The sequence below is a fragment of the Triturus cristatus genome, chromosome 12 (genome assembly GCF_964204655.1).
Source record: "Triturus cristatus chromosome 12, aTriCri1.1, whole genome shotgun sequence".
NCBI lineage: Eukaryota > Metazoa > Chordata > Amphibia > Caudata > Salamandridae > Triturus > Triturus cristatus.
In genome coordinates, this window is record NC_140595.1 from 750,062,062 (window position 1) to 750,084,542 (window position 22,481).

General features: G+C 43.8%; 1 protein-coding gene across 1 annotated transcript in view; it reads left to right on the forward strand.

Moving 5' to 3' along the window:
- LOC146782688 (extracellular calcium-sensing receptor-like) overlaps nt 1-21,350 on the forward strand; it is a 168,468-nt gene extending 147,118 nt beyond the window's left edge. The window contains exon 5 of the mRNA XM_085637182.1: nt 20,425-21,350. Within this exon, the coding sequence (XP_085493308.1) occupies nt 20,425-21,350 (926 nt within the window). The remainder of the gene's footprint in view (nt 1-20,424) is intronic.
- Nucleotides 21,351-22,481: the final 1,131 nt, after the last annotated feature.

Consider the following 22,481-nt stretch of genomic DNA (forward strand, 5'->3'; position numbering starts at 1 on the left):
CTGATATGCAGTAGGTCAATGGTAAACCAACTGCAGACACTGTGGTTCCAACTATCCCGCCACCCTCCAATTCACCCTTACTGTCCTATACACCCAAATGGAGGATCACTAGCCCCTCCCTTTGGATAAAGAGGCCACATGTGGCAGAGGTCACACTTAGTCTGGGTCCCCGGAAAGCAGGTGGGGATACGTAGCAGAAATAAACGACATGCAGACGTAAACAAGGGGGTCTTGGTACCACTGAGAAAGTTCATCAGTAAGTTGAGAAGCAGACTGTGGGCAATAATCTTTTACAGACAGAGTTCCATCAGGGCCTCCCAGCACCAACCCCAGTTCTGCGAAGCACACAGCGGTCGCAAAGTCTCTTGACCTGCTCCTGAACTTCCTCGGAAGCGTTCCTCCAGCCTAGTCAATCACTCTCACTCCTACCTGGCACCAATAAGTCATTGGGGAGGCCAGATAGGGAGTGGGCAGTTGGTCCTCCGTGATGGGCCAGCAAGTGAACAAACAGTGAATGGGGAATAACACAAAGGGGAACCTCTCCGCTTGAGGATGCACCCTGTCCGGTACACGTTGATCAGAGTCTTGCCCAGGCACTAGGTTCTGGTGCATGATGAGATGAGTCGGACCTGTTACTTCAGGTCAAACGACATAGAGTAGCACATTTTGTACCTCCCTGGAAATGAGGTACTTTGTCTGGTGGACGTTGATGTAGGTTCCACCAAATGATTCTGGTCACACACCTAGGCACAAGTTTAGCAATATCTCAATGAGGCAGAATGAAACACTGCAATGGGTACAACTCCCACCTCTAAGGGTCACAACCTGTAAATCGGACTCTGCACAAAATGAGCATGCAGTTGGCATATTGCACGAGAGATACGCGGCATGATCGACAATGCTGCCCACTTCGGATTCCACAACCTGTGAATCCGCCCAACACCAACAAGACGCTTATGCATGCCGAGGTCCCAGCAGTACCAGGGCCACTGTGTCATTGATGAAGGCAAGAGTTTGGAGCTCTGCACCAGGCACTCTGGTCTCCAGGCACTATTCTTAGTTCCAAGTTCACACCAATCTGTCCAATTAAATTCAGCAAGCAATGTGGGCACTTATGAGGGCACCACTCTCCAGATGACACCAGTATATGGTGGGTCCCTTTAAGGAGATCTTTAATGTCCTTGAGATCTGCGAGAGAACATAGGACCAGCCAACTGGTCCTTGGGGAGTCAACTTCAGGACGCCACACTTACGCAGGTCATCAGCCCAGGCCAGCCACTATTTAGGAAGGCACTCGGTCCTTTCCAATGGCAGTAATCCTCCTTGTGCGCAACAGGTTTCCCTGGCAAGTGGATCACTCCCTTGTGGTTGGATGGCACCTAATACCTATACTGAAGTGAGGCTTTGAAATTGGGGTGGTTCTAAGAGTACCCCTTTGAACCAAGATGTGTCCCCTAAATTTCTGTCCTGTCTGCCATGAGGCCATGTAATTCAGATCTCTGTCTTTATGGTGGCAATGATTTGGTTTCAGAAACCAAGTGTCAAAACATCTTTGTCCCAAATATTCCACCAGGCCTCAAATTGCAGAGGTTGGCCATTCCAGTTGCATGCCCAAATGTTTATAGCTGCAATGGCAGGCCCGGCACCAGTCTACAATCTCCAGTGTTGCACATGCGTGCAGGCAGTCTGCAATGGCAGACCTGCCCTATACTTAGCACCATCATTGGGGCCCATGCGTGGTCCCGTCTGCAAGGGCAGATCGGATGGCGGTAAAGTCCATTGCTGGAGCAGGTCAGTGACCTATGTCTTGCAAACATCATTGGTGTCAGAGTGCTGATCGACCTGTAATGGGTATGCGGACACACGCAAAGCAAATCACAGGTGCCAGCGCGACCATTGCCCTTATGTGGCAGGTTAGTGGCCTGGGGGTAGAAACATCCTTGGCACCAGCCAGCATTTGATAGCAGGACAGACTCAGGCTCAGCAAATAAGTGGTGCCAGCGCTCCCACCACTGGCAATAGTGGTGAATCAGTTTCACTGCATCAGGTAAGCACCCATGCACTTCCCCAATACACCAGCAGTAGGGAAGTGCCCTAGGCCCAAGGACCACAATAGGGGCCTCAGCAACGTTTGAAGGTGCCCCCCTGAAGAGATCCCAACTCCGAGGTAGGGAAAACTCACCTGGAGGTTCTTCCCTACTCAAGCTGTGGACACACTCATTTCTTAGCCCGGCTACTCACCTACCCCGAGTTTCACCCCTCGAGACATACCCTAGGGATGCTTCAGCAGTAGGGAAGTCCCCCCTCAGTGTTGGCTCATGAGTACGGGAAGCCAACCTGAGCACAAACATGATGGGCAGGTGAGTCTAGTAGGGGTACGATAAGTGTCGCGTCCCACTACTAGCTAATGCCGTACAAGCCCTGGGTAATTGGTGTACCTTTTTACAGGGTGTGTACAGGGATGACACCTCACCCAATCACATAAGCACTCTGCTCCTAACTTGTGTAGGAAGGGTGCTCATACCTTCCCACTGCAGTACAGTGGGAAGGTGCCCAGCATCCTAGGGTCACAAGCAGAGTATAGGCTAAGATTAGGAGGACAAAAAAGTGAAAAGTTTTTGGGAAATCCCCCTATGAAGGCCATGTCCAACAATAATGGTTTGTTAAAACGCATTCGTTTGGTAAATGGTAGGTAAATCTGTAATTCTTGCAAAATGTGTGCACAATTCACATAATTAGCTTTCATGCAATTACACACAATTGAAAAAAAAGAAATTATGCAAAATTAAATGAAGCACACCCTTAAATGTGCATCATCTTTCATTTAGTGTCACATTCTAATAAAAAAGTTCTGATGTTCCTGTATGTTCAAGCTCAAAAGCCACCATTTACAGTAAATTTTGACTGGAAATAGAACGAAATTATGCAAAGTGGCTCAATGGCATAATTTGGAGAACTTCACATAACAAGCATAATGCATCCCAAAATTGAGCAAGTTGTGCTAGTGTAAGTTACATTTCTCCCAGGCCTAATTTGAATTCATTCCATACTTTGCCCTTTGTGCAGTGTGAATTTTCTAGGAAAAATCAAGATACAGAGTGAGAGATGAAATATAATTATTAAACCATTCGTTAAACCATAGTTGTGTTTATCCATCCTATATTTATAAACTATGAAACCATCATGGTTAGTTACCAATGTATGGCATGGGTGCTCACACTGTGAAAGATGAATGAATGAAATCATTTTATAGAGGGAGCATTACCTGGGGGTGTCTAGGTGGTGAGCAGATCAAAAGCCGAAAAGAGGGGACAGCGAGGTGCGGGAAACCTTGGTGACTCGGCTAATTAAAGTAGAAACAGCAAGGTCTTTAGCTGCTTTCTGATTAGCCGCAGTGATAGTTGTGAATGGAGAGCAAGGGGAAGGGAGTTCCATAACTTTCCCTCCTTATAGGCCAGCAATCTGCCGCCCCAGTTTACTCTTTTAATTCTTGGGACCATAAACGCAGAGCTAGATCTAAGATTTCTGCTCGGCGTGTACCACGAGAACCGTACTTGGAAGTAAGAGGGGCCTGTCTTGTGAAGGGCTTTATGCATTAGGCACAACGCTTTAAAAGAGATCCTCTTCTCCACTGGCAACCAGTGAAGACCATGCAATAGATGAGAAACTGGTTTGAACTTGGGAATTTTCAGAAGTGTTCTTGCTACAGCATTCTGTAGGGACTGCAATTGTTTTATCAGGAATTTGGAGGTGCCTAGATAAGAGCATTACAGTAATCCATTTTGGATGTGATGAGAGCCATCATTACAGTCTTCTGTAAATCAAATGGAATGAACGGGAGGATTTTTTGGAGAACCCGCAGCATGAAAAAGCTGCCTGAGGTTACCGCCTTAATTTAAGCAGAGAAACACAATTTGGTGTCAAAAATGACTCCCAGGTTTCTTGCCTTCTGCACAGGCTTGGAAGGTTGCCCAGCTTGAATGGCCACCAGGATGCATTCCAAAAGGAGGTCTCTTTCCCAAATAGCAATACCTCAGTTTTGTCCGAGTTTAGCTTGAGGCATTTGCTCCACATCCAACTCGTGACTGCTGCCATACATCTGCAAAAATTGCTTGCATCTTTCTCAGCCTGTGATGAGATGGATACCAGTATCTGTGTATCATCTGCATAGGACAGTATGGCGAGACCGAAACTGTGGATGAGCTTTACCAGGGGGTAACATGCACGTTAAAAAGAGTGGGACTAAGCGCTGAGCCCTGCGGCACCCCACAGGGGAGTGAGAAGGGGCTGGACTTTGTGTCTCCCATCTCCACCCACTGTATTCTGTCTGCCAGAAATGACCTCAGCAGTGTTAGTGCAGAGTTCCTAAAGCCTAAGGCATGCAGACGCTTAATGAGTAGTGCATGGTGGACCGTATCAAAGGCGGCGGAGGGATCTAGAAGAATTAGTGGCGCTCTACCGATGATCATAGCTGCACACAGCATTGCATTGATTTACTTAGCATTTAAACTGCAAACTTGTGTAATGCTGCCTGAGCATGTATGCAGCCCATTATTATTCCAGACCAGGTGTCTCCAGCGAGTGAGACCTAGTTCTGGTCACTGAAAACGTTCCTGATCTAGAGCTCAATACAGGGATTAGAAAGTAGCAAACAAGAGCCAGATAACTTACACACAACCACCTGAGTACCCCAGTCCTACTCCTGTGTGCAAACACATTGTCACTAGAGCTGTATCCCAAAAGGTTACATGTTAGGTTCCAAATGAGAGGTTTTGTCATTTCCTCTTGCTTCTGAATTAACTCTTTGAGGTGAGTGTCTCCTTAGGGCTTGTGGTCCAACTGCTAACCAATTAATAACATGACCACACTCTAAGTTTCAGTGGCAGATGCAGAAACACCTTTTATGTCTGGCCAATTGTCTGATAGTACATTGAATGATGTCCACAAATAAACAATTAGCTACAATCAATCTCTTAGTGCACATGCAGACTTCAAAGCTGTCTACAAGTAAACATATAACGGCAGTTTCCTCTCAGCGTATGCCTGCTAGGCAGTCACTGCACATAAACTAATGCATGCAAAGATTTTTCTAGTAAGATAAGCATGCTGAAAGAAAAGAAGGAAAGGAGGAAGGGGAGGAAGAGAGAAAGTAATGAAGACGGGATGAAGACAAATAAAGAGAAAGAAAAAGAAAAAAGAACAAGAGATAAAAACGATAGAAATAAGAAAAAGCGATAGAGAGGAAGAGAAAGAATGAGGAGGGAAGAAAGGAAGAGAAAGAAAGTAAGGAATGAAAAGAGAGAAGGGTTACAAAATTAAAGAAAGGAAAGAAATAGATAAAGAAAGGAAAATAGGAGTTAAAAGGAAGTAACAAAGAAATGGAAAGAAAGAAAAAAGGAAATGAAAGATGGAAAAAATAAAAAATACTAAATAAGTGAAAAAGGAAAGAAGTAAATGTAGAAAGTTAAAGAAAAAAGAAAGAAAAGAAAGTAGCAGAAAGTAGAAAACAAGGAAAAGAAAGCTACAAAAGAGCAAAGAAAAAAGTCTACAAAAAATGGAGAAGACATGATAATGCAGAAAGCAGTAGAAATGAAAAAGGAAGAAAGGAGGAAAGAAACCAAATAAAGCAGAAAAAGAAATAGAAAAAATAAAATGGAGCAAAGAAAGAGGAACAGTGAAAAACAAAATGCAAAGAACAAAAGATGAGGAAAAGGAAAAGATAGAATATTCAAGCAAAAGAGGGAACAAGTAAGAACAAGAAAGAAAAAGTAAGAACGATACAGAAAAAAAAAGAAAGTAGAAATATATATTAAAGGAGGGACTAATTAAAAAAACAAGATAGGAGAATAAGAGAAAAGAAAAAAAAGGCAGCAAGAAAGGAAGTCATAAAGAAAAAGAGAAAGAGGGCGACACAGTTAAGAGAAAGAATGAAACAAAGAGAGGAAGCAAGAAAGAGTGATAAATAAATAACGAAAAGAAAGGGAAGAGAGAAAAAAGGAGAAAATAAGCAAATGGGTGCATAAAGGAGAGTAAAGAGAGAAAGAATAAACAGAGTGGATTGGAGAAAGAAGGAAGAAACAAATTTCTACTTAGGATAGAATAATCAGTTTTATCAACCTTATTAAATCAGGGGCGCCTTCGGATCCCTGCCCACCACAGGATATTAATCAGGTAGCCAGTGTAGTGGCCGATGCGCTTATGGAACTATTAAATGAAATATTGAGTACAGGGCACTTTCCAAATATATGGAAAAGGCGTCTATCCCACCATTGATGAAAAAACCCACTCTGGATCCAAAAAGGACCCATATCTTGCCTACCTTTCCCTGCAAAAATATTGGAGAAAGCAATGAACGAGGTGATGCTAGCCTTTTTAAATGCTAACTTGCTGCTGGATTCCTCAGAGTACCGCTTAAGAGCAAATCATTGCACTGAATCAGCCTTGGTAGTGGCCTCAGAGGAAGTAAGGATGGCAGTCGACAAAGGTGGAAAAGCGGCACTAATTCTATTGGCTCTATCTGCTGCTTTTGATATGGTTTAGAAACCAGGTTTGATATTGTTATTGTTATTGTTATCTGAATTTATATAGCGCGCAGCTGCCTCAGCAAAGATGCGTCCCGACACTGCCAGCCTCAGAAGATCGGAGCTATGAACCAGAACAGGAATGCGCATAGAACAAATAAGAGGATAAAAAGTGACTAGGCAGAGGGAAAGAGAAAAGTTTTGATAGCTTTCCTGAAGTCCAACAAACGTTCCATCCTGCGGAACTGGAGAGCTTGTTTTTGAGTAACAGACAGCAGCAGGTGGAGATGGGGAGTGCAAGCTACATAGCAAACACAAGGAGATGATGGACGGAGCACTGAAACTTTTCAGACACTCACCCCCAGTCACAGATCTGGGTTGAATCCATCATCGTTCTTTAGCTCACTTCCCCACCTCAGTTCAGACCCAGCTATATGCAAATCAGTCTTGACCCTGTGCCTCATGGGAACAGTCCAGCCCAAACTACCAAGTCAGGTCTTCCCTGAACCGGAAACAAGCATTCTGGGACTGATTTTGGGGTAGCACCCCTCATCAGCCAGGCTCGCTTGAATCCAGTGGCAAAGTGAGCAAAGGACATACGTCTGGGCATACCCTGCCAACTTACAGCGAACAAAGCAAACACATGGAGATGATGGACGGAGCACTGAAACTTTTCAGACACTCACCCTCAGTCACAGACCTGGGTTGAATCCATCATCGTTCTTTAGCTCACTTCTCCACCTCAGTTCAGACCCTGCTATATGCAAATCAGTCTTGACCCACTGCCTCATGGGAACAGTCCAGCCTGAACTGCTAAGCCAGGTCTTCCCTGAACCGGAAACAAGCATTCTGGGACCGATTTTGGGGTAGCACCCCTCATCAGCCAGGCTAGCTTGAATCCAGTGGCAAAGTGAGCAAAGGACATACGTCTGGGCATACCCTGCCAACTTAAGGTGAACAAAGCAAACACAAGGAGATGATGGATGGAGCACTGACACTTTTCAGACATTCACCCCCAGTCACAGATCTGGGTTGAATCCATCATCGTTCTTTAGCTCAATTTGCCACCTCAGTTCAGGCCCAGCTATATGCAAATCAGTCTTGAGCCTGTGCCTCATGGGAACAGTCCAGCCTGATCTGCCCAGCCAGGTCTTCCCTCAGCCGGAAACAGCAGGCACTACACATCACAGCTTCTTGCAGTGGGCCGTGGGGATTTTGAATAGAGAGACTGATCTTGCAGAGTGCCACCTGTCCCTGACATCTCTGCTGGAGGAGGCGTGTGACCAACCATGTGCCCCTCATAAGTCTAACAATACGTGTATCATGATTGCATCCAGCCCTGGTACAGACACTGATTCACCTGGCTCACCTGCTCGTGCTTTGCCCTATGACACCCTGACGATTTCCCTCCTGGGTGCAGGTATTTTGGATGACTCTCAGGCCACAGAGCCTGGAGGCCAACCCAGGAAGGACTCTTTACCCTCCAGATGTCCTAATATAGGGAAGCCCAGAAGTCTGCAGGAAAAAAAGAAAAGGGCTATTAGAGAGGCTAAGTCCAAATGCCAATGCCCTGACCTCCCAGCTGGACACTTATCTGGGCCCTCAGATGCAATGCTCACCGAGGCTCCTGTTTAGACCTTGGTTTCCAGTCTTCTCTGCTCAAAATTTTATCAATCAACTTGTCTCTTATTGACAACACCTCTAACATCGATTTTGTAGGGTCATTGTCAAAGGATATTGAAAATTGCTTTAGGAAATATTCAAGGGCAGTGTGCTGTGATATTACTGGGGAACTTTAATATGAGACAATGTCATCTCCCTGCTGCCAGTGTTTTCCGCCTGGTGAACGGCTCTGGGGACACTTTTACACACTTTGCTCACAGAACTTTACGCGTTTAACATATTGCTGGCCAAACTCATTGCACCCACTTATGTCAGGTAGGGCACCCTGAGTCACAAAGATTTTAATCTTTTTTCACAATCGCTGAGGGAATGGATGCTGAATTATAGCCTTGCTGATTCCCCACTGAGCGGCCACAGATTATTGGCCCTTTCATTGCTTGCCTCGCTCTTTGCCGCCAAAGCTGTCGTGAATTTTCCCCTCCCCTTATCATTCTCTAAGAATCGCAGGGTGATCAAGAGCTGGACCAAGATTGATAAAACCACCTTTCCTACTCAGCTTGTGACTTCCTCACTTTTTAAAACGCCTAGCTGATGATTGGAAACAGGATAGTGGCTTGAAGCTTCCGGAGGGCTTTGATAGAATTTACAGCACAGCCAACGAACTGCCTCTGGTCCCACTAAACAATTTGATCTTGACTCCATCAAGCCACACAACTAGCTCCTTGGCTCCCTAAAGAAGACACCACAAGATCAGGAATCAGTCAGGAGTGCCAGATCCATTTTCAAGTGTACCCTCAGAGCTAGGTGGCTCGCCATTAGGGAAGAAGCCTTCTCCTCCTTATTCCGAGCCAGCAAGCTAAGGGATATGAAGGAATTTCAGGCAGAAGTTAATTGCATCTACTTTGAGAAAATCAATAACCCTGGCATTGCCACTGTGATCCCCCCTGACCTTTTGGGGTCTCACTTTACAAAGCTCTATGAAGGCACTGCCATTATAACTTTAGACCTTTCTATTAACCATCTAGCTGGGCCGCCCTCATGCTTCTATGCACATTCTCAGATTCTGGTGCTACCCTCTGCTTTTTCTGAGATAGAATTGAGTGAGATTGTCCTGGCAATAGCTATTCGCCCGGCCAAGCACCCCCTAGGCCAAGATGGGATTCCTTCAGACATATTTAGAACTAACACCTCACTTTGGGCCCCCCTTTTGACTAATGTCATAAATGTTGCCTTACTGACTGGGTCCTCCAAAAGTTGGTCTAATGCCATTATTGTTCCAATATTCAAAAAGGGCTTGAAAGGCGATCTGCAAAGCTATCGCCCCATATCTTTAATAAATTCTGCTGCCAAGGGTATGGGATACATTTTACTGGATCACCTCCAAACTTGCAGTGATGAACATAACGTGTTTTCAGAGGTCAAATTTGACTTCCGCCCTGGCCTAGGCACTGTGGAGCAGTCTCTCAATTTATACCTGTTTACACAGTTTCCTCAGAGAGCTTCACAATAAGGTCACAGCTAGTGTGAGATGTAGTCCAGGTGGTGAGACTACTTTAACCTTTAACCTGTTGAAAGGTGTACTTCAGGGCTGTGTTTTGAATCTGCTAGAACTTAGGGCTGATGGCTACTGCATAGGTGACCGCAATGTTCTCACGCTAATTCATGCCGACGATGCTGCCGTAATGGCTAGGACAGCAATCGGCTTACAATGTTTGCTAGACCGTTTTTGTCTGTTTATGACCAGTTTGGATCTGAGGGTCAATCCATCCAAGATGCATGTTACGATCTTTGGTGCTAAGAAAAAAGATAGCACTACTTTTGAAGTCAATAGCTCCAAGATCAGCTCTGTGCATTTGTTCTCATACCTAGGTATGCCTTTGACACTGACTAAGGATGGGGCTCCCCAAAGGCCTGATTGTGCCATGAGCCAATCAAAGAACTCTTGGCCATTTACAGAGCCAAATGCTGTGCCATCGCCACCTATAGGACCCTTCATGGGGCACAAATGAGCAGTGGAGCCTAGAAGCAACTGAAATGGTTTTATTAAAAGGTTATTATCTGTCCCCAGAATCACCAGCCTCTGGGGACATGGCTCTTATTCCCATTGCCTACCTGTCTGTCCCTGTGACGATAGTTCAGCACAAAGCAGGATTAACTTTTTTTTTTTCAATTGTATTACTTGCTAAGAAAGCGCCATTTGCCACCTTCTTTAAAAGAAGCAAAAATTCAATACCGTAAAGCAGCTTTTAATTATTAACAGACTTTCTTTCCGTGAAAATTGTTTTCTAACAGCCAATTCGGGTCAATGTATGATAAAGTAGAGGGTGACGCTGATTACGTATTAATTGATGCACTTTCTTTTATTTGTTTGAGTCTGCATGGGTCTCTTATATCTTATGATCACATGTTTTCAATGGTCTTTTGTTGTCTTTTAATTGAAATGTGCCTGCTGTATGACTTTATTGTGATTTGTACTTATTTATGTGGATTTATGGTTTTATAGTTTTATGTGCTACTAGACCGAATATAGTTGCTTCTGAGTCCATATAATGGAAGCATTGCATTGTGCAGATTGAGGTAGGGCCTCTGTCACAAATGAAGTGAGGGCAGAGGTCCAAGGAGTCTCTATATTCGACAGATCAAATGTTTGAGGTTGTTTCTGCTGCTGCTGTCACCAGCCTGCATGTTAATGGGGTTTCTGGGGGGTAGTCTTGTCCAAATACAGGGTAGTGAGGGAGAAAGGGTCTGGTTAGCTGGTTAAGTTGATGTATATATTGCTGATTTTATTGTGAAAGATTTGGAATAGCTGGTTGAAGAGGAGTTGGGAGGGGGTGATGGTAGTAGCGCTGGCAGCTGGGAAGGTGAAGTCGTTTACAATAGTGACGATTTCTTTGGCATTGTAGGTGTTTTTCATGATTTGATTTGTCAGGTATGAGTGACTGATGTCTTTGATTTACTGGTGGTAGCGTCAGAGGGCTGATTTCAAGTTTCTGCTTTTGTTATCAACACATATAGGCATTAGGGTACAACCATAGTGGAAAAGGGGAGGTGAAAATGACTGACTTTACAGCTGTAGCCAACACATTGAGCATTCATCAAAAATGATAGCAGAGATATAACCTTCAATGTGGTTAGGAGCAACAAAAACACTTTGTACAGTCTTTGATGGCATCCCTCAAAGTAGGTGGTATCCAGCCAGATGACCCTCACTTCCCTTAATGTAATTCTGCCTGAAACTTACATAAATATGTAATGAAGATTTGTTGAAATGTGTGTCACAGACCCTTTGAAAGGGTGAAAAAACTTATAGGGAAACCATCAGTTTGTAAGGTTCAGACCCATGACAAACTGGAAGCCCTGGGTAGTTTTGACATACTTGGATAGGTATAGACACTGTTTGTAGTGAGTCACCTCTACCCTCTCCCCAGTGCGGTTTCATCAGAGTAATAATGGCATCCATTACACCTCTAGCCTCTTTAAGACCAAGAAGCAATTATAGGAGCGACTGTGACAACCTCCTGATTCTTGCTGGCCCTCCTGTACCTAGAGGTTCTTCAAAAGTAGAGTAACACAGAATGTGCAGAGTCTTGCACTGTATGAAATGCACAGAGACCTCCGTGTCTAACATCAATCACAGCACTTCCTCAGAAACACAGACATACCCTTATTTGTGTGCCAATGTTCAAAACTGACCTTATCCTGAAAAACATCAGTACCTGGACATGGGGGTTCAGTTTCTCATTACTGTTGAAGGTCAGCCGTATTTTAAAGGCATCTGATATGCAACAATTAAACTTTAAGAGCAAATTTGTTAAAAAGACGCCTGGAACAGGTAAGTGAAGTTCAAGTTACTCTTTTATGACGGCCTCCACTCTGGAACCTCAAACACGTCACACTGCAAGCTCAGCGACTACCAACTCTGCCAGTCAGGCTGCCTTCTCAACATTCTAAGGCAGCCTCTGGCTCAACTGTAGGAACATTCCAAGAGGTGGAAATGGGAGGGGGGGGGAAGGAGAAGGCGGGAGAGACCATAGGAATGAGGTGGCATGTTATAAGGGAGAAAAGGTAACTTAAGGGAATTATAACACATCTTCCCCCCATAAAACAATGTAAAAAAGGTTATAAAGTTATTACATAATGAAGTCTTTATGCCATTCGGGTGAAACAGTAGGTCTTCTGGCACTGCTCCTGGGAGGCATGACCGGAACTTCAGGGCCCCGCGGTGACAGTGTATCACCTTGATTGGTGTGCTCTAAGTATGAGCATTTAGCCAACCGGTCCATGCTCCAGTTTTGCCCATTCTTAAGGACTACAGTGTTGTTTTTGATTTCCACTATTCTCCTGGGTTCATAGAACTTAGATTCATGATCCCCTGCGAGTGTGGGTTTTTTCACAGCAACCCAGTCGCCTACTGACCATTCTCAGTTCTAAAATCCATGCTTTTGATCATATCGGTCTTTGTAGTTGGCTTGATGGGAAGCTATTTTGGGTTTGGCTTTGTCAAAGGAATGTGCTGTTACCTCTCCACCCCCAATCAAGTTAGGGAAGAACTTTGTACTAGGTTTTCTTCTCCTGAGCGATGAGAATAGGGAAATTCCAGTAACCAGGTTGGGGGTGGTATGATAAACCTAGAGCATATCTTGAATAGAGCGTTCGACAGGTAGGTTGTTGATGCAAGCTAGCTGTATGTTCTCTTTTACCATCCTGTTTACTCTCTCGACCAAGCCGTTAGCTCGCGGACAGTACAGAGCTGTTTTAAGGTGGGTTATGGCTAAGCTGGTCAGGAAGTTGGACATGGCAGACGAGATGAATTGGACACCATTGTCCGTGACGAGGGTGGCCGGAATGCCTTCGGTGACGGAGGTATCTCGCAGGAAGTTGATCAGGGATTGTGTAGTAGTTTGGTGTACCATTTTAATGACTACCCAGTGAGAGTAAAAATCCGTCAGGACAAATGCTAATCTTTTAGTGATACCTCTCCTAGGGGCATATGTATCAAGCACATTTTTAGTCGCAAACGCTGCGATTCGCAAAATACAGCGTTTGCGATTAAAAATTCGCAAAACGGGATGTATGAGCCACATCCCAACGCAAATTTAAGGAATCGATAATTTAGCGATTTCTTAAGTTTGCGTAGGCATTTAAGAAATGGCAAATTGCGATTTCTTAAATGAAATGTAACACTCACCAAAGGATTGCGATTAATCCTTAAGAAATCGCAAATTACCACCAACTACTAGTTGGTGTTAATTTGCGATTTCTTTTAAAAATGCATGTTGTGTAATTTTACAAAGTGCCACGTGACGCACATACATGCCCTTAGGGCATGTGTGTGCGCCATATGACCACACATGCTAATTTCAGGGGTGTATCAGGGTGTCATCTTGACACCCTTGCACCTTTGAAATTATTCTCAAATAGCGATTAGCAAATTGCGATTCGCTATTTGAGAATTACTTCCCATTCATTCCTATGGGTCTCCTGGCCCATAGAAATGAATAGGAAGGTATTCCTTAATTGCGATTTCGCAATTTGCTAATCGCAATTAAGGAATTTTAAGAAATCGCAAAAAGTTTGCAATTTTTTACATACATCCCGTTTTGCAATTCTCAAATAGCGATTCCTTAAAAATCGCTATTTGAGAATCGCAAATGGTGATGTTGATACATATGCCCCCTATTGATCAGGCTGATTATGTCCAGAGCTAATTTCTCCCATGGTTTGTCCGAAATGGAAACTGCGGAAAGAGGTGCCATTTGGGTGCATTTAGTTTTGTCGCTATTGGCGCATATGGTACAGTTCTTGACTTTGGTCTCGACAATAGAGTCCGTGTTGGGGAACCAATAGAGCTCTCTGAATCTATTTTTCGTAAGGCTTCTCCCTAGGTGGCCTTCATGAAACAAGTCTATTATTTTGTCCTTCAGACCTTTCGGAGGGATGATCTTGTTGTTTCTCCATATGTAATCAAGTTAATCTCATGTCTTTTTTCCCAGTATTTGTCTAGGTCTTGACTGACACTTTTAAGTGAAGCAGGCCATCCATGAAGGGTATACTCTTTAAGACAGGACAGTGTGGCATCTTGGGTCATGATCTCAATCCATTCATCTTGCTTTACTGTGGAGGAGTGGACCTGTAAGATGGGAATCTCAGATGTTTCAAAGTTTTCAGATATCTCTAATGGTGCCCTCGAAAGGAAGTCAGCCGCAGTATTGAGGTCGCCCGCGACATACACCAGTTTAAAAAACGAAGCTTTCAAGGCCTAACACCCATCTAGCTACCCTGGGTGCACTGGTAGCTGAGCCTTTAGAACTGAACATGTAAATGAGGGGCCTGTGATCGGTAAGAACTGTGAGGTTTATCCCCCACAGGTAGAATTTAAAATATTGAATCACCCAAAAACTGGCCAGGGCTTCCCTCTCTACGACGGAATAGTTCCTTTCTGAGTTGTTAAGGGTGTGGGAAGCGAAAGCAACAATGCGTTCTCTCCCACCGATGACTTGAGAGAGGGTTGCTCCTTGGCCTTTATTGCTGGCATCGGAGGTTAGAATAGTTTTCCTGGAAGGGTCGAAAGTGCATAAGTGAGGGGCATTTAAAATGCTTCTTTTAATGTTGTCAAAGGCTGCTTGGTGCACCTCAAGCCATTTGAAGGAAGGATGGTTTTTGGTGAGCTCCCTAAGATTGTTAGAGAAAAGTTCTTAACATATTTGGCCATGTATTCTGCAAGACCCAGGAAGGATAATAGTTCTTGCTTGGTGGTGGGTGCATTAGCTTTTTCAACAGCATCATGGAGGCTTAATTTAGGTTTAAATCCGTCCCTAGTTATGGTGTGCCCATGGTACTCAACAGTTCCCACCCCGATTTGGCATGTTTCCTCTTTAAGAGTAAGCCCTGCCTCCCTAAATCTCTCGAGGACTGTCCTGATAGAGGAGTCATGTTCATCAGGAGTTGCTCCGTAGATCAAGACATCCTCTTGGAAGCACATGGTTTTGGGGACCCCATCAAATATGTGCTGCATTATTTTTTTAAACTCCGCTGCCACTGAAACGAGTCCAAACAGCATTCTGAGGAACATGTATGACCCCAGAGGAGTAGTGAAAGCTGTTAACTCTCTGGAGTCGGGGTGTAATTTTACCTGGTGGTAGGCGCTTGAAAGGTCTAGAACACTAAAGCAGGTGGCCTCCCCCATGGTACTTAAAACCTTGTGGATGCGTGGAAGAGGGTGTCTTTCAATGAAGATGTTATCATTGAGGTCTCTGAGGTCGATGCATAATCTAATGTCATTCCCGTGGGCTTTCTTGACGATGACCACAGGTGCCACCCATGCGGTACAGTCCATTGGTTGTATGACACCAAGGGATTGTAGTCTTGTAAGTTCAGTTTTAAGGGGTTCCCACATAAGGTGAGGTATGGGCCTTGTTTTGTGTGGGATGGGTTTGACATTGGGTTTAAGTTTTATTTTATGTTGGACATTTTTAAGGAGTCCTAGATCAGAAGTGAAAACCTCAGGGGACTCTTTGAAGAAGGTTTTACCCTGGGTGGAAAAATCAATGGCGAGAACTTGCTCTGGGTTGTTAGAGTCCAGTTTAATGCCTAATTCTTTTGGTGTTGCCAACCCAGGAGATTGGACCCTCCTCAACAATGTAGACTTTTCCAAGGGTGACACGGTCTTTGAATGAAATGTGGGTGTTGACCATGCCCTTCAAAGGAATAGATTCTCTGGTGTAGCTACTCGGAGAAATGTCATGTTTAGCTAATTCACTTTCTTTACAGAGGTTCATATTCTTAAAGTCAGTAATGTTCGCAAAGGTGAAGGGGGAACAGGAATCCGCAAACATGTTGATTTTCTTGCCATCCAACCCTACTTCGCATTGTGGGTAGTTTATTTGACGGTGCTGGAGTCGCGGACTTGGAAGACAATCTTCTTCACTGATTGAATCTTATGCTCAGGAGTGACCGCCGCACTGACCTGTTTACTGTGACAAACTCTAGCTTGACGGCCTTTCTTACTGCATTTCTTACAGATAGTTGATATGGCTTGGAAATTGGGATTGTTGGCAAGGTGGTTGCTACTACCGCACCTGTAACATTTAAGTCTGTTAGGGTTGTTGTCACGAGTAGAGCCGGGGGTTTTAGCATTTTTAATTTTGCAAATACTGTTTTCATCGATAGTGTCAGCATTCTCTGATTCAACAATTTTTGACACCTGGCTCTGCACTGAGTGGGAGTGTTCGGGTAGCACAGGATTAGGTCTAATCTCTTTCATGCAGAGGGCGGTATGTTTAATAGATTTGGTCAACTCCATTGCTTCTTGTAAATTAGGTTGTTTTTGCAGCAATTTCTCTTGGATTCTACTGTTATTGGTGCACCTCACCATCTGATCCCTAATAAGAGAGTCGTTAAGATATCCAAATTGGCATAGCTCACTTAGGCCTCTCAGCACCGCTACGTAGCTGGAGATGCTTTCATGTTTTCCTTGGACCCTACAGAAGAACTTGTGGCATTCCAGCACAATGTTGACTTTGTCTCCAAAGTGAATTTCCAATTTTATTAAAGATAATCCGTAAACATTTTCGTCTTCTTCTAAATCTGGTTAAGGTAGAGTATCAAAGACTTTCCTCCCATGGGTACCCAGATTGTGAAGGAGAATGTGTTGTCTTCTTAAAGCGCTGAATTGTTCCCCCCCAATGGCAATCAAGTAAGACTCAAAGATCTTGACCCATTCTTTCCAGGAAAGGATGGGTTCCCTGCACTCATTTAGAAAAGGTGGGGGCTGGGCCATGTTAGCAGCCACCATTTTGGGAACCCAACACAGAGAGAGAACCCTAGGGATGACAAAATAGTACAGCAGGGGAAAACTGGAAAGTTCTAATTAAATAAACTGAAAGAGATGATTGTACAATGCAATGTCTAATAATTTGTACATAAAAGGCAGGTGTGCGTGTCACCGCAAAAGGTTGTAGCAGATATGTAGATGGGGAACCCAGGGGATGACACGCAAGATATAATGAAGTGTGCGTATCACTGGAGAAGGTAATATAAGGGAGAACCAAGAGTGTGTGCATCACAGTTGGGGAAGTAGCACACAGGTGAGAAGGCGTAAACATGGAAGAGATATGTGGAAAGAAAAGAGCGTGTCACTGATGAACTTGAGACATGCAAAAATGGTGTGCGCGTCACCGGTAAAGTGAATAACAGAATGGCAGCTGAGCAAAATAAAAAAAATAAAGAGCCAAGATGGAAGCTGTGCCAGTCAGCGAACTGGCGAAGAAACTCAAGTAGACTGCACATCCAGCACTGGAAGAACAAGGAAGATGAAATGAAAATTGCAATCGTAGTTAAAGCTGCGCCTGTCAGCGTGGATGAGGCTGGCAGGCAAAAGTAAGTGGAAGAATTGATACGCAATGCTCATTAGGATCCCACCCACAGCTGTGAAGAGGAGACGCTGAACACTATATTCCAGAGGTGTTAAGGCACCCTACACCAGCAGAGAGAGTTCAATACATTGGCAAAGACCAGCAAAGCTTTTAAATTAATAAAATAATTGAAAACGATCCCACGACTATCGACAAGCAGCAGCTGTGCTTGTCAGCGGTGATACCAATTTTAGACAGTAGATGGCAGTGGAGAACAGTGAATGATCCACGGAAACTGCAAATGATGATTGAAAGCTGAGTGCTTCCGGCAGTCCGTGACTCAGTGACACCAGCATGAGGAGATTAACACCGGTCCGATGAGGGCTGCCCAGCACCATGAAGAGATTATCCCAGGTCTGATTAGGGCTGCCCAGCGCTCCCCCCACAGCTCGCACGACTGCAGGCAGCAGGGACAAAACACGCTGGAAGGCTTCCTCAAAGCATATGAAGTGAAGGATGCAAGACTCCTCACACGCTAAGCCGGCGCCACCAAAAAATGAAGTCCAGCTGCAGGGCGGGTCCTCAAAGAGCAAGGCGAGATTAAACCAAAGGTGTAGAGGGTGCAGGAGGGAAAGACACTCCAAGGCGGCGTCAGTCAGGCACAGCAGGGGAAAGAGCAGGTAAACAAAGGAACTGCCACCATCAAGAGAATGAAAGCAGATCACAGTGGAGATAATAACAGCAGAGGTGCCAAGATGACTGTGAAGTGGTGCAAAACTGTGCCTTGCTTGGAAGAAGGCAGCTGGCAGGCGACACAATCAGCAACCCCCAAGCTGAAGGAAGGAACGGAGGACCAGTGAAGAGATCTTTTAAGGAAGCGAAATTTTGCCTGACGTTGAGGATAAAAGCAGAAGGGAAGGAGCGCCGTCCTGCTCCCTTATGCAGACCAGTCGTCGCCAGTGTTATAAAGGCGCCTGGAACAGGTAAGTGAAGTTCAAGTTCCTCTTTTATTACGGCCTCCACTCTGGAACCTCAAACACGTCGCTCTGCAAGCTCACCGACTACCAACTCTGCCAGTCAGGCTGCCTTGTCAACATTCTAAGGCAGCCTCTGGCTCAACTGTAGAAACATTCCAAGAGGTGGAAAAAAAAGGTGGAAAAGGGAAGGGCGGGAGTGACCACAGGAATGAGGTTGCATGTTATAAGGGAGATAAGGTAACTTAAGGGAATTATAACAAAAACCTATTGACTCTACACCTTACATCCTAACTTGCCATCTTAGGTTACCAATTGTTCTATGGGAAATTGGTGGGTGCATATCCAGTAACAGTGGATCTTCAAATGCAAGTATGTATAATAAGGCTGTGAAACATAAAGGTTGTGAATCAATATTTATTGTATATTTAAACCTGCAAGCATGGGCCTTCAAGCCCTTTATAAAGGCAGAAAAAGATGCCATCATTAATAGGAGACCTAGATACAAAAGGAAAACTCCCACTTGATGATTCTACATGCAGATCTCAGATAGTCAGCTATGATTGTTGTGTGTCGATTTAGATACCGTAAATAGGTTTCCCGATTTATGTCCTTATATAGGCACAAATCGCATTGCCCATATTTAGGCATAGGAATCCTATCCTTATTTAGGCATTATCCATGCTAACCATACAGACATGGCCACCTACATCCGTTCATCTACGTCACAACGAGTTCTTGGAAAACCAGACCCTTAAGCCTTTAGGACTTCCCCTTGCTTGGATATTGATTTTTCCAAGAACTCATATATTATGCATGAACATCTATTCCTTAGGGGTTCATTCATGATGTTCATCTGCCAGACTTTTACGTCAATACTGGCATTCCTAAACACCTTCAAGGTATAAATATACCTTCACTTACCATAGCAAACCACGGTTCAGCTGCCTACTTGCACGACGCGGCTAGCCACGGCAAGTTGGGAAAGAAGACAAGTCCCCGCCTGACGCACTAAGATTGAGACTCGGGAAAGAAATTCCAACCTCACTCATTCTAAGGTGTGGAGAGGACTAGAACCTAGAGGGACTTTTAGCAAATCTTGGCAACTATAGCTAAACTAGACTATAGACAAACAGCACCTACTTCTTACCTCGTACTACACTTAGGTTAGCTACACTGGGGTAGAACTAGCTAGAAGCATCAGATGAGTATTAACATTTTAGTCTGTGTTATTTATGTATGTATTTTTTATGAATATCTGTCATAGCTACAAACCATGCTATTGCAGTATTATTTCATCTTACTGCTAACGCTGTACGTATTATAATTCGCATTCTGTCTTACGATTGTAGCAGCTCATATCTCTTGCACGAGAAATAAGACTGTTCAATAAACCCTTTTTATTGAAACGACCATCTACCCATTTCTGTGTAACTCTGTAGAAACGAAGCATGCACGATTGACTGAGTGAAACTATTATCTATTGGTTCCACGATTCTGAGATTGTTCCGATTCTAAGGGAAACAAAATTATCATGTTTATGCGGTTGTCAGAAACTAATTCCTTCTTGTATATTCGAGAAGTTTCTAGTGACCATCTGAGTTAGCTGGCACAAACAAGTAATTAAGTTTAATGTACTCGATAGAGACATACTGACCTCAGTCCTATGTCAAAACTATAGTGTATATATTCCAATGCGCAGAGCCTATCAGGAATATAGGAACTACACTACATGATCACATTTCCGATGTCATAACAATATCTCCCCTGAGCCAAATCTAGGACACTACACCCGCTTAAACATTAGTTCCCATCAACTATCCGTGTGGAGCTTTTGTAAATGTTAAGATTGTGAGAGAGGTAAAAGTGATTATGCAACAAGTTATGGTAAGGCTTGTTTTGTCTGCAAAATATATGTCTACTGTATGTCAACTCTTTATTTCTCCCCTTTAGATTCCAGTGCTTGTTGGCAGTGTCCAGAAGAACTGTGGCCCAATGACGGAAGAAGTAAATGTGTCCCAAAGACAATTGAATATCTTTCCTACGAGGAACCTTTGGGAGTAATCCTGGCCAGCATTGCATCTTTATCCTCTACTTTAACAGCTGCAATTTTGTGCGTCTTTATCAAATATCGAGGAACACCAATTGTGAAAGCCAACAACCGGGAGCTCACTTACTTTCTCTTGGCAGGTCTTGTTCTGGGTTTCCTCTCTAGCCTTCTCTTCATTGGAGTTCCTCGTGCAATAATCTGCTTGCTCCGCCAATCAGCCTTTGGTATTATTTTTGTCTTCTCTGTGTCCTGCGTGTTGGCCAAAACCATCATGGTGGTCATTGCTTTTAGAGCCACAAAACCTGACAGTAACATGAGAAAGTGGCTGGGTCCTCAGGTTCCCTTTGCTACAGTGTGTTTTTGTACACTTGGGCAAGTCCTCATCTGTGTCTCTTGGCTACTGCTCTGCCCTCCTTTTCCTCAGAAGAACATGAAACTGAAGATTGGGACAATCATCCTACTGTGCAATGAATGTTCAGAGATTGTCTTCTGGTGCATGTTGGGATACATCGGGTTATTGGCATGTGTCTGCTTCCTGGTAGCTTTTCTTGCACGGACATTACCTGACAGCTTCAATGAAGCCAAGTGGATCACGTTCAGTATGTTTCTCTTCCTTAGTGTTTGGATGTATTTTATTCTTGGCTATCTAAGCAATCAGGGAAAATACATGGTGGCAGTGGAGATATTTGCGATTATATGTTCAAGTGCTGGGTTACTGTTTTGCATATTCTTCCCAAAATGTTACATTATATTAATCAGACCAGATCTGAATACAAGAGAACAGTTACTTGGAAAAAGGACCACTGGTAATAAGATGAAATCATCCTAAAGATTTGGACTATTACCTGATGTAATATTGAAGGTTCAGGCTGCTTTTAAAAATATGCTGAGCTCTGACAAACCACAGGGATTTTGCTAGTAAGAAAAGCCATTAAATTTCAAAAGATAAAGATGTTTAAAGGAAATGTATGCATCTGATGCTTTTGCAAGGGGAAGTAAAAATGATGGTTTGTCTTGAGAACCATTAACCTAAAGTGCAGAACAGCCACGGCGTATAATCATGCAATTCCATCTGCTTCTCAAGACCTGAGAGTGATTTTAATTACACCAGAGTAAGCAGAATAATATTGGTAATTTCACACTACTTTTTAAGCAGAAATACCAATAATAACGAAGAGTAATTTCGGGGGAAAGTAAATTTTAGACGCAAGGCTGCATTTTACGTTAAAAAACAAGTGGTAAATGCCGGGAGTAAATTGGGGGGGTGAATCCAACCCCAAGTGCACATTTAGCAAGTACAAGCAGCTGCTGATGCTGCTATTCTTGTTCACTTGCTGGCTATTTTTAAATGCAAAATACCTCCTTATATTCATTGTGGATATGAGGGGGCAGTGTGGCAATAAGAAAATAGCTCTAAATGCAAAATTACTCTTCTCGTTTAATTTTGTGTAATCTCACTGTATTGTTAGGTGATTCTGTGTGATTACTTTACAGGGAATGATGTGAGTTAAGCCCACCTCTTGTCTTCTGCCTCATAGAGGCGTGCTCATGAGTGCGCGATCCTTGTCATAGTTCTAGGATAACCAGGGAACAGGTTAATGATTCATATTTTGATTCACTGTATACAGATCTATCCCATGTACATATGCTCATATTTTAGGATTGGTCCTGAACAAGAACTACACTTATGGTAATCAATATCTCCAGCTAGGTGACGACTAGGGAAGAAATCTGGAAGATGCAGTAACAGGAAGTAGAAAAGGAAGTAGAAAGAAGACCTGAATCCTTGGTCAACGCTAGATTGTGGATAAGACGGTTTATGGAATGGACCAGGATACCAGCTGGTTTCCACTGAGATGCTGAGAACTCCTGATTTGTGTCCCCCTTAGGAGAATACGATTACACTGACATACCTAGAAGCAGTGTTTTCCTGTAGACTGGTGAAGACATCTTTCTCGTC